The 12,398-nt window shown below is 37.9% G+C and overlaps 1 protein-coding gene across 18 annotated transcripts in view; it reads left to right on the top strand.

The window, feature by feature from the left end:
* Positions 1 to 12,398, top strand: part of ATP2B2 (ATPase plasma membrane Ca2+ transporting 2) — a 681,398-nt gene that overhangs the window by 649,577 nt on the left and 19,423 nt on the right. For all 18 annotated transcript variants that reach the window (XM_074198571.1, XM_074198568.1, XM_074198575.1 and 15 more), the window contains 3 exons: positions 236 to 342; positions 3,513 to 3,704; positions 9,925 to 10,138. In XM_074198571.1, coding sequence (XP_074054672.1) covers positions 236 to 342; positions 3,513 to 3,704; positions 9,925 to 10,138 — 513 coding nt within the window. The remainder of the gene's footprint in view (positions 1 to 235; positions 343 to 3,512; positions 3,705 to 9,924; positions 10,139 to 12,398) is intronic.

Raw genomic sequence — 12,398 nt, 5'->3', positions numbered from 1 at the left:
GGTGGCTAGGACTGGAGTAAGAGTGTTCACACTCCTAGTTCATTCTCTATGAGACCTGCCTTCCATGCAAGGGTGATGTGTTGTAAAGATGGGGATGTTGCTATCTCTGTGTGACCTTGGACAAAATGGGGTCATTTCTCTTCTTGATTGTTTTAAGTAAGACCCTTGAAGGGATGTGGCAGACATGGTTTGCCTCATGTTCCTTGCTCACTCCAGGTCTTTTTCATACCAACAGGCATCATCGACAGTACCCACACGGAGCAGAGACAGGTCGTGGCTGTAACTGGGGATGGGACTAACGATGGGCCAGCCCTGAAGAAGGCAGATGTTGGCTTTGCTATGGTACAGACATGAGTTGTCCTCCAGAGTGCACCCATCTCATTTATCTGTTGAAAGATCCAGATTACATTTAGTCAACCTTGGGAAACCAGAGTTTTTTCCCAACCAGTAGAATTTTATGAATCACTTTCTGTGATTCTTTAGACCAAACCTGGGCATAAGTACAGAATTATCTGATATAATCCTTGACCTCAAAACAAGATTAATAAATTTATAGCAATTAAAACTCTGCAAGGAAAAATATAGTCAGCTATGCAGTGATGTAGTCCATATCAGATAGATAGATAGATAGATAGATAGATAGATAGATAGATAGATAGATGGATAGATGGATGGATGGATAGATAGATAAAAAGAAGAGGACTCCTGACCAGCAATCATTCAGGGAACTTGGAGTACTTAAAGGAAACTTCATGGAAAGGTTAGAATTTGAATTATGTCTTGAAGGATGGAATAACCTTTGGATAGGCAGGGAAGAGAGGGAAAGGCATTCTGAGTGAGGAGGTGACAACGAATTTCCTTAGTATGCTGGTGTAGGATAAAGGGTTGCAATTATTAAGCTTGAATGAAACAAAAGAGTGAGTATGAGAGAAGAATGAAAGAAAAGTTTTCATAGATTGGGTAGAACTTGGTGTGGAGGAATTTATTGTTTTAGTTATTGTTTCGGTATTATTCTCCTATAATTAATTGAATGAGCAAACATTTATTGGGAGTCTCCCATGTATGCTAGGCACTGGGAGAGAGAGAATAAGAAAGATTTAGATAAGGCACAGTCCCTGTATTTGGAGTGTTTAGCATCCAAAAATGGGAGTGTCTAGTCTTCCCACAATGCTGAGCATGCTCGTATGCAGTACTTTTCTCACAATCAATAGTGAAAGAGCCTTAAATGGAAGCAAGTTACCTTTCATCATGGGACTGCACTGATGAAGTATCCACGTACCCATTCATTAAACGTAGGATGCCACTCGATGAACTAGGCAGATGGAGACCTTTCCCCTTTGGAAGACAACATGCAGATAGGATAAAAGTACGGTGATGTGAAGAACAAACACAACTGACAAATATATTTATCTATTTAGATTATTCCAGGCCCATGAGTTTGTTGCCTTTGGAAGGGAAAACTGTCAAAGGAAATTCATAGGTTAGTGATACTATTTGTTCCATTGACTTGTGGAAGCTTTCTCAGAGGATGTGGAGTTAAGGTATGTCTGTCTTCTGTTTTTCACTCAGATATGCTTGGGCTCCATAGAAACTGAGGAGAGCCTCCTTCCAAAGACAGGAATGGGCTCAAAATTTGCTATATCTAGGCTTGATGGTTGCCCATGGTCCCCACCCCCCACAATGTCCTAACATAGAGACATACCTTCTTCAGGGGGCTTCCCACTATTTACTTGATCAAATCCTATATTTGTCATTCAGACTTTGGATTATTTGCAAGTTCAAAAGTTTTATGTTGAAGGTCATCAATGAAGGAGAGGAGAACAGCTCCAAATTTTGAAATGCCTTTGCTCATAATGTTGGTTTATACTAATAAAAATGAGCTTGAGATGTGTTGGGTGGTTTTTGCTATAGTTTCCGTATAGGAAATCATATGATGTGTGTGTGTGTGTGTGTGTGTGTGTGTGTGTGTGTGTGTGTGCGCTTTGAGAGACAGTGCATGGGTAGCGATTTTCCACGTGTATTGAACAGATAAGTATATATGGCAGAAAAAATGTTATAGATATAAAAGTGGTTATGCGTTTCTCTATGGATAAGAACTATAATTTCTCTATGGTTAAGTGTTTCTCAAATGGGGTATATGCCATGGGAACAGTTGTGTGCTTTTATGTGGAGGAAAAATTGGGAATGTAAGGGTGTATGTATAGAAGAGATGACTGAGAGTACTTCTGAAGGAAACTATACATATGTGTACTAGGAGTCAATGAGTCCATCTTGTTGGTAGTTGTATATCTTCTACAGTAGGATATATTTATATATATATATATATATCTATAGATATCAATATAGTTATAGATACAGATACAGATATAGATGTACATGTACATGTAGATGTAGATATAGATTATAGATGTAGATATAGATATAGATTATAGATATAGATATAGATTAGAGATAGAGATAGATTATATAGATATAGATTAGATGTAGATAGATATAGATATAGATATAGATGATATAGATATAGATATAGATGAGGGGATATGAGTGTTGCAGGATGGTGTATAGGTATCTGGGCATGTGTGTGTGTGTGTGAGAGAGAGAGAGAGAGATTCATTTATGTATTTATATGTAGGAGTTGTGTGATGCAGTGAGGTGTGTGTGTGTGTGTGTGTGTGTGTGCATACACACATGTGCAGATGCATACAGAGGGTGCTGAGCAGGCCCATATGCAAAAGATGTGGTTTACCTTTTACAAAACATTGTTTGCTGGACTGCAGCAGTGTAATCTTAATAGCAAAAAGAGCCCTTAGGCCAAATTAAGAGAGAGAGGCACACCATCCAGGACCAGTTTTGCTGTACTCTGTTCTGGTCAGACCATTTCTCACAGCTCATGTTCAGCCCTAGGTGTCACATTTTGAATGGATGTTGATGTTGATCAGCTGGAGAGAGTCCAGAGGAAGGTGACCTGGATAGTGAAGGGCCTCATGTTGATGCAGCATAAGGATTGGTTGAAGGAACCAATATAGAGACTGGAAAAAAAGACTTATGGGAGACATGATGTTTGTTTTCAAACTTCAGGGAAGATGAAGGAATAAGCTTTTCTTCTTAGTCCCATAGGTGGAAAAGGAGAGATGGATGGAAGTTGTAAAATATCAGATTTAATGTTTACAGTCAGGAAAATAAATTCCTAATAATGATTGCTCTCTAGAAGTAAGATGGCTACCTAAGGAAGCAGCAAGTTCTCCCTTATTAGAGGTTTCATGACCACTTGTTGAATATGTCATGGAGATAACTCTTGTGTAAACATGAGGTAGGTACCTGTCTACCTCTGAGATCCTGTGGGCACATTCATGAGGGACCTTCTAATGCCTCTGTGGATGTGTGTCCTTGCCTGTGTGGGAGATATCTGCATCCAGCATCAGTTCTCACATTTTCATAGCATAGAGGTCCCTTCTTGCTTCCCTGAATGTCCTTGACCATCTGTCTCTGATATAACTTGTTCTCTCTCTCAGGGAATCGCTGGTACTGACGTTGCCAAGGAAGCTTCAGACATCATTCTGACAGATGACAACTTCAGTAGCATTGTCAAGGCAGTAATGTGGGGCCGCAATGTTTATGACAGCATCTCCAAGTTCCTGCAATTCCAGTTAACGGTCAATGTGGTAGCTGTCATTGTGGCTTTCACGGGTGCTTGCATCACACAGGTAAGCTCTGGTCATATTACCAACCCATATTACCAAGCTCTGGTCATGTTACCAGGTCCATACTTATGTTTATTAGAGAATTGGGAAAGGAGCTGGAAACTAGTACATGCAATATAGATGAACTGCAATAGTTTTTTGTGATTAATATCCCCTCTAGGTTCTTTTTGTTTTACTAGAGCTGATCTAAGAGGGAAGGATTTGGGGAAGTTGAGGGACCAGCTGAGAAGGAACAGAAGGAAGCAGAGGTGTTTGTTAGGTATAGACCTCTTGGGAGTGGGCCAAGGACCCGAGCCCACTCCTTCCTCAGTTAATCAAGTGTTTGACAACAAAACTGGGTCATTAGAATATATAGTAGAGGGATTATTCTACCCTACACTAAATAAGGAGCTTTTGGACTTGCCCTTAACTTGAATTGTGATAGCTGAACAGAGAGCACTGCCACTTCACCTATGACAGTGAGTTTTTCACATTTGTTGACTACAGATGAGATGATCTGGCATGGGTTGAAATCTGTCAGGACCAATCATATTTGAGGAACCTTTTTTTAGGGGGGCTACATAGTATTTTAAACAATTTGATCCTTGAAAAGGGCCTAGGAGGTTGGAAAAATGACAAAGATGAAGAGGGGTCTATATTGCTTATTGGGTTTACTTCTGCTTGAACAGATAGGTCTGGCCACCAGGTGGAGGTCCAGGATTTAATATCCCTAAACCCAATATCTAATTAGCTGATAGCTCATCAGATAAAAGTGAGAGCTGGCCTCAGAGGTGGAAGGAGGATCAAAATGAGAAACTCAAATTAAATTTGAAAACTCAGGAATCAAAAAATGCTTATAGGTTTCAAAAGTCCATCCTCAATAATAGATGAGGGGTTGAAGTTGATAGTAGGTTCAAATAGTTGCACACAAGGAAAGGCCTCACAAGCTTTCCATCCTCCATATTCATTCAAATTTCCTTCAGCTGGAGAGCTCCCTATGGCACCACCACATTTATTAACTTTCCTTGGAAACTATGGGGCGGTAGACCCCTGGAGTCTAGAGACTTGTGGACTAGTCCTGGCTCTGTCTCTTACCCTTTATTTTATCTAAGGTAAGTCACTTAATTTTTCTCAGTTTCATCATCTCTTAAATGGGAATGATAATATCTCCATTAGGGATATAAAGGATATAATTGTAAAAGTTTATTGAAAAAATTATATTAAGGAAATTTGACACTGAAATTCATTAAAAAATACAATTAGTCTTCTGTGAAAAATCTTACTGGCTGCCATTTTGTTTTAAGATGGTGGAGTGACCTATGGATCTAATATAAGCTGTGTCTTCATTATTTTCAGTCATTGTCTGAAATCTGAAGGAAAAAAAATCATTTCCAAAAGTTATTGGAAATTACTGCCTGAGGTCAAATTGATCCACAGACAAATGTGAACTATCTTTGAGTTGAACTGAAAATGAAATCCTGATTTAAGTGATTAAATATGTAGCCACTATACTATTTGGGGATTTAAAGACCAGCCTAGAGTAAGTGAATGGAAGTTAATTGGAATTTGGACTTTTAAATAGTTCAGACTCATGAGAAACCAATGTAGGGCAACCACATCCATACCCCATTATCTTCGACAAGAGTGATTTCCAAACTTTTTGTTCTCACCCCACCAGCAAAAAAAATTTTGGGCCAGGGTCTTCAGTATATGAAATACTATATTAATTTATAGCATACATTATAAAATTATGCAGGAATAGAAATGTTTAAAGGAAAAGAAATGTTTAGATGATTAGAAGATGAAATAAATAATATTATTAAAACATTTTTACATATTAGTGGCAAAAATATTTTCTCACTGAAATTATCATAATTAATTATTATTATTTTGATTTAAAACAATGTGATGATTATTAATATTTTGAGTAAAATCAATGTGATTGAATAGAATTCATTGTTGTTGACTATCCTGAGTTAACAAATTATAATATAATCATTTCAAATCCTTGACTTTAATAGTGGTCATCCCTAAAAAAGATAATTTGAAAAGATCCAAAGGGAAGTAGAACATCAATGACTGTACTTACTAATCCATGACCCTCATTTTTCAATTCCATCTACCATGCAAAGTTTGTTGTTGATGTTTGCCTAGGAAATTTCCACCTTCCCTGGTATTCATCAATTCTTCTTACAAAGTCATTTCAAGGTGTCGTGTTTTTACCTTTGGTCAATTGGCAATTGTCAATATCAAATTATTTCACAGATTTTTAAACAGGTCAGAAAATTCTATGATGAAGCAGAAAAACATCAACCAACCATTACTATGTGCAGACAGTGGCTAAGCACTGAAGTTATAATTAGATGGCAAAAGAAAGACAGTCCCTGCTCTCAAGCCAGTTACTTTCTAATACAGGAAAACTGTCACATAAAAGGAAGCTGGAAAGGGTGGGGAGAAGAAGAGAAGGAGAAAAAGAATATATCCAGGGGAGGAATGGTGTCAAAATCCAGAGAGAACAAATCACAACCCAGAAGGGAAAGTATACTCAAGGAAGGGCTTTATATTAGTGTACATATTTTTTCAAGGCATATTCTGTTCTTAGGACAAGTTTCCTCATTAACTTCAGTCAATATAAATCCAAATTTTAAAATAATCTTTTTGATAATTTTGAATCTTTTGAACTGACTTCTCATCAGATCTGATTGGCTCCCCATTGTTTTACCTCATCATGTGTCTTCCAAAGATCTTATCCCAGGAGTAGACATGTTAGCTCAATAATTCCTTGTTGTTTGTTTGTGGCAGTGATATTAGAGATATTAGAGATATTAGAGAGGCAGTGATAATTCAATCCATGAATTAGTTCAAATCACTTGCTTATTTTATGAAGAGTAATTTATTCCAAACTACATAACAGCTCCTCCAAACCCATTTCATTGCACACTTTGTGTTATAGAATACTGAAAGTAAATGATCAAAGAAGGGTGCCTGTTTCTATCAGTCCCACTGTGTCATAGAATTCCCACTCTCACACAACGTATGAAAAATTGACTGATTTACAAATTGAATTAGCACATCAAGGTGAAACTACATGTTAAATTTTAGTAATGTTTTTAATTGACTAACTTTTCAGAATAAAAAACAAAACTAGATTTAATATTTTTCTCCAGGTACCCCAATGAATCAATGTTTTGGTGTATCATGGGTTGCGTGCACCTCACCTTGGTGACCACTAACCAAGAAATCAAAGTGACCCTTCAGACTCTTAAAAATTTCCCCCCAAAAGAGCTTATGAGGGTTATAGCTACCATATTATATGCCATATGATAAATTATGTATTGTTTAATTGTATCAGTCTTGTCCAACTCTTTGTGACCCAGTTTAGGGTTTTCTTGGCAAAGATACTAGGGTGGTTTTCCATTTCCTTCTTTATTTCATTTTACAGATGAAGAAACTGAGGCAAATAGGATTTAGTGTTTTCCCATGATTATATAGCTAGGAAGAAATTTTGTACCACATTAGAAATTAAATCATCTTAGTATTAGAATGAAAATAATTCTGACCTCATATCCCCTGAAAGGACTTGGGGAGTCCCAGATTTGCTGGAATGGAGGCTAAAAGAAATTCACCCCTCCAACCCGATTTGCTTTATGCTTCATAGCAGACACATAGCAGAGACTGCCTTGCCAGAAAGTGGCAGTGTGCCCATTTCACTCTAAATTCAAGGGGAGATTCATTCCGTAATTGTGACCAGAATTCTCAGTTCTTCTTTTCATGGATTTTGCATTGAACTTGAATGTCTTTTAAGTCTTCTCCCAGCTCTAACATTTATCTGAAGATGATTTCCCAGCCTAGCAATATATATTCTTAGATTCCTTCCAGCTTCCACATTCTTTGTTCTAAGATTCCAACTCTTAAGGTTTTACGTTCTAAGGGACCTATTTGGTCCAGAAGTCTATGTGCTGAGGTTCCATTTAAGCCCTACCGATGTATTCTAGATACTAATGTTTCTAGTCTAATATTCTGTGTTCTAAGGTCCCTTCTAACTCCTATGTTAGAAGAAAGTCTTTCTAGTCCAAACAATATCATCTTTGTTTCTGGTAAATGGATAGTTGGGGCCAGGTCAGTACGGTACTAGGAACATTTGTTCCTGAGTACAGGATGTTTCTGGCCCACTTGGGAAAGCCATATTGTGATCTCTTTGAGATCCTTGGAGGGTTTTGATCCTTTGCTTAAATCATTGTCCTGAATTGTCTCTATAGCAGTCTAAAACCCAGGGCTACAACTTGTCCCAGGGTCAGACTCTTATTCAAACAAAATTAGCATCTGACCAACTCCTTTATGAGTCTCAGCAGTGTTATCCCCCTCCCATTCACATCTTACCCTGACCCACCCCACCTCTTCTGGTAGGGGCACAACAATTATATCTGAGCTGTTAAAAATCAGGATTTTCCTATCTTTAGTAGCATCCTCTCTTCTAGATTAGTGGACAAGCAGCACCCTCTAGTGTCTACTTCCCTAATATTTACATGTTAAGAAAAAATCAAGCTTTTCCTTTTTCTCCCAGGGATTTGCATTTAGCCATAGTCGTTGGCAAATCTTCATCTCCCTTGTATGTGGCTCAATTAGATTCAAAGTTTTTTTGATTTGTTTATGGCCATCTATGCTCTTTGTGACTAATAATCAGACTCAGTCAATCAAAATGGCAAGCATGGTAGGGTGGAAAGATCTAGATTTATAGCTGTAGATAAGAGGTAGCATAGTGAGGTTGAAAGAACACTGGATTGGGGGTAGGAGGGTAAAGACTCAATGTTCAGCTATTTCACTTGTTAGGGAAAGTCACTTACCTTCTTTGTATCTCAGTTTCTTGATTTGTAAAATGGGAATGGAACATTTTTTTATTGACTATATTACAGGGTTGTTGTGAGGAAACTACTTTGGAAATTATAAGCTTTCATAAGCTATAAAGAATGTTGGTGCTCTTTCCACAATTCCATTCTTTGACTGGGCCAAAGAGGAGACTATAGACTGATATCCAGCATTCAGAACTGTGGTTGAGAAGGGATATCCCTTTGTCCAGCTAATTTAAAGTTGGCATATGGATAATCCTTGCTCACCAATATCCAAAGATATAAGATTCCATGGTATTAAGGGATTTAGGGCTGTATGGGATCTTAGAGAATAACTGGACTGCTCATCTCCTTCCATTTTATGTGGCTGAGCCCTACAAACATGAAGTTATCTCTAATAACATAGGTAGTATTTAACTTAATTATGTCTCTTGGTGCCAAATCCCAAACTTCCCACTATACCTAAATCCACCATACCTTGCCACTTTATCACATAAGATGACAAATTTATAGGGTTTTTTTTTGTTTTTGTTTATGTCCTTCATTCTCAAAAAAGACTATGACATCAGAGAGGTGATGCCATGACATGTGAGTGAAGAAGGCTGTGCTAATCACCAATTTCACTTTCTCCTCCAGAGCCATCTGAATCCAGTGGCCAGATATAAATCAGGTCAACTAGAGATGGCCCTGGATGTGAGGCAACCAGGGTTAAGTGACTTGTCCAGGATCACACAGCTAATAAGTGTCCTCCTGACTAAAGGGTCAATGCCCCATCCACTGAGCTACCCAGCTGCTCCTCTATAGGCAATAAATCACTTTAATTGTGGGAGCTTCATCCTAAAGTATCCCAGGCTTTACTTAGTCCTCCTTTATTTCCTAAGTGTAGATCTAGCCATGTGACTCTCCTGTTCACCAACTTTGTGGCTTCCTCTGATCTCCAAGATAAAAAACAAGTTTCCTGAGGTCCCTTCCAGCTTAAGATCCCGAGATTTGTAGAAAATGGTCAGCGTTTCTCTTTCCTCTTCCTCTCTCCCTCTCCCTCTCCCTCTCCCATTCTCTCTGTCTCTCTGTCTCTGTCTCTGTCTCTGTCTCTGTCTCTGTCTCTCTCTCTCTCTCTCTCTCTCTCTCTGTCTCTCTCTCTCTCTCTCTGTCTCTCTCTCTCTCTCTCTCTCTCTCTCTCTCTCTCTCTCTCTCTGTCTCTCTCTCTCTTTCTCTCTCCCCCTCCCTCCCTCTCCTACACACACACACACACACACACACACACACACACACACACACACAGAGCTATTGATGGAAAACACTATACCTCATCCTGGGAATGGCATAGTCTCCTCCCCAGAGCTGTCCTAGCTTGGTTACCTCCATGTTGTGACTGTTGATTCTTCTTCTGTCTTCAGGACTCTCCCCTAAAAGCTGTACAGATGTTATGGGTGAATCTCATCATGGATACCTTTGCCTCCCTGGCCCTGGCCACAGAGCCACCAACAGAGTCCCTTCTGCTGCGAAAGCCATACGGCCGCAATAAGCCGCTCATCTCCCGCACCATGATGAAGAATATCCTAGGCCATGCAGTCTACCAGCTCACGCTCATCTTCACCCTGCTCTTTGTTGGTAAGTTGCTGGGTGTCCCTCTGGAATGCTCAGTCATAAAATCCTCAGGAATAGATTCAGCACATTAGAATGTAAAACAATTTCAGGGTTTTGAAAGAGGTCTTAGAAATCAAATAGCCCAAATCCCCTATTTTACTCAGTAAAAAACTGGTCTAGAGAAGTTCAATGAGCCTTCAAACTTCACAGTAGTATAGAGGCCTTCTGATTCAGTAGCCATTACAATCAATTTACTACCTTCTATCCATATTTCCTCCCAGGTTTTGGGTGAGAGAGAGAGAGAGAGAGAGAGAGAGAGAGAGAGAGAGAGAAGAAAACATTTTTTGAAGACTTAGTAAAAGACTGTCTAGACTGTCTATTCCTATAAGTATATTAGTATTTAAACATATTCACTGAAAAAGGACAGAAAAGATTTGATGTCACTTCAGAACTCCAATAGCAAAAATTTGGACAGGTAGAAAGTGGAAAGTGGAGGTTCAGAAACATATTGAATCTTCTGTTTAAGGATAGCCTGGCTAATTGCAGAGAAGATTATCAGCAATAGGCTGACCACTTGGTGGTGAACACTTTGGCTATGTTTCTGCATGAAACAAATACTATCCAATATGGTCCTTGGTCCTGGGAGCTCCCCCACTGCTTCAGCAAGGAAGGTGGCAGAATCATGGAAAATTAAGGAGAGAAGGATGCTAAGATTGACATCATTTTAAAACCATCCATAACTCTTCTCTTTACTCTTAGTAGGTTCAATGGGTTATCCTTATCCAATTACTGAATGTACATCATACTGGAGGAAATGAGTCATATCAATCTTGTCAGTCTTGATATAAATGAAACCAAAAAAGGGGGGGAGGGAAGTTATGGTGGAAGGAAATTTGTCTGACAGGTTCATCCTGTAGAGGCAAATAAAAAAAGTTGGTGGAATTGGTTTAACTTTATATATACAAAAGCATCAAGAATTGTTGCTTGAAAGGGAATTTGATCATCTCACTACAGTACTTTTGATGTGTAAAAAGATTGTCATGAAATAAAATAAAAGCTTATAAGAAAATAAAAACATTTCTATAAAGAACTCAAGAGGCGCCTACATGTTAAATGAATATGGATTCTACTACTTTATGACTTAAGAGGAAAAAAAAATAGACTACATTAGATCAGGAAGAGGGAATGAGAGAAGCTTGAAGGCTACACAAAATCTCCTGCCTATAGAGTGTAACACCCAGTTATCAAGAAGAGAATCAGAAGGTGCTAGGCAGGAATCAAATAACCTTATTGAAAATCATTCTGCTTATATTTTAACACAACAGGGAACAACTCATTATGTATTCTTGTGGAAGTCATTTCTTTATTAGCTGTCTGTTTATAGTCAGAAGCAATTTGTTTGAGCAAAGATCAGAATTAGTGTAAAGCTAGAAATAAGAATGAATGTGTGAATAAGATTTGATATGCAGTTAAAGCAAATAAGGAGATTTGGACATAAAGAAATACATAGACACAGACTACAATAATTTCATATAGAAGTTAACTGATATAAGTCATCTGCTGTTACAAGAAGATCAGGGAGTCTAAAAAGTACTCTCTAGTCATTAAACTTATTTACTTGCCAAGAGGAGAGTTACGAAAGCCAAATGCAATATTAAATTAGAATATGGATTCATTTTTTAAAATTCAAGGAGGAGGAAGAAATGCTTTGAGCAATATTGTCTCATAAAATAGAAAGAAGCAGTGGGAGTAAAACCAATTTAGAAAAAGTTTGGTAAGAGAATCAACTAAGAAAAATAATTTTAAGGGTATTTAAGGATAGCAATGGAAGGAAGAAAGCAAATGAAAGAAAAATGGAAAAGATCTGCATGTTTATAAGAAATTTTTTCAGCTTCAAAACACAGAATCTTCATAGTTCAATGTCACAGACTTAGATATATTTGCATAATAAATAAAGGGCCATTAAAGAGCTTAAACATGATGAAAGCAACTTAAATTAGTCCAAGTGACATAGAGGAGATCTCTGCTGGAGGTAACACAGTCTTGAGAATAATGAGAAATCACTTTTCAAGGTTTCTGCAGGAGAAGAAAATACCAAAGGTGTGGGGAAATTTCAGTTCTTATTGATATTTTTAAAAGATTAATGGAAAATTGCAAAAACTATTGGCTTGCATGACTATTTTCATACATTTATAAAATTTTTATATAAAAATATACATTTTTCAAAATCTAAATACTAAATCTCCTGGGAAAGTACAGTCAGGCTTTAGCAAGGAATATTACA

Source organism: Macrotis lagotis, chromosome 8 (assembly GCF_037893015.1).
Source record: "Macrotis lagotis isolate mMagLag1 chromosome 8, bilby.v1.9.chrom.fasta, whole genome shotgun sequence".
In the NCBI taxonomy this organism is placed as follows: Eukaryota; Metazoa; Chordata; class Mammalia; order Peramelemorphia; family Peramelidae; genus Macrotis; species Macrotis lagotis.
This window is presented reverse-complemented; position numbering and strand designations above follow the sequence as displayed.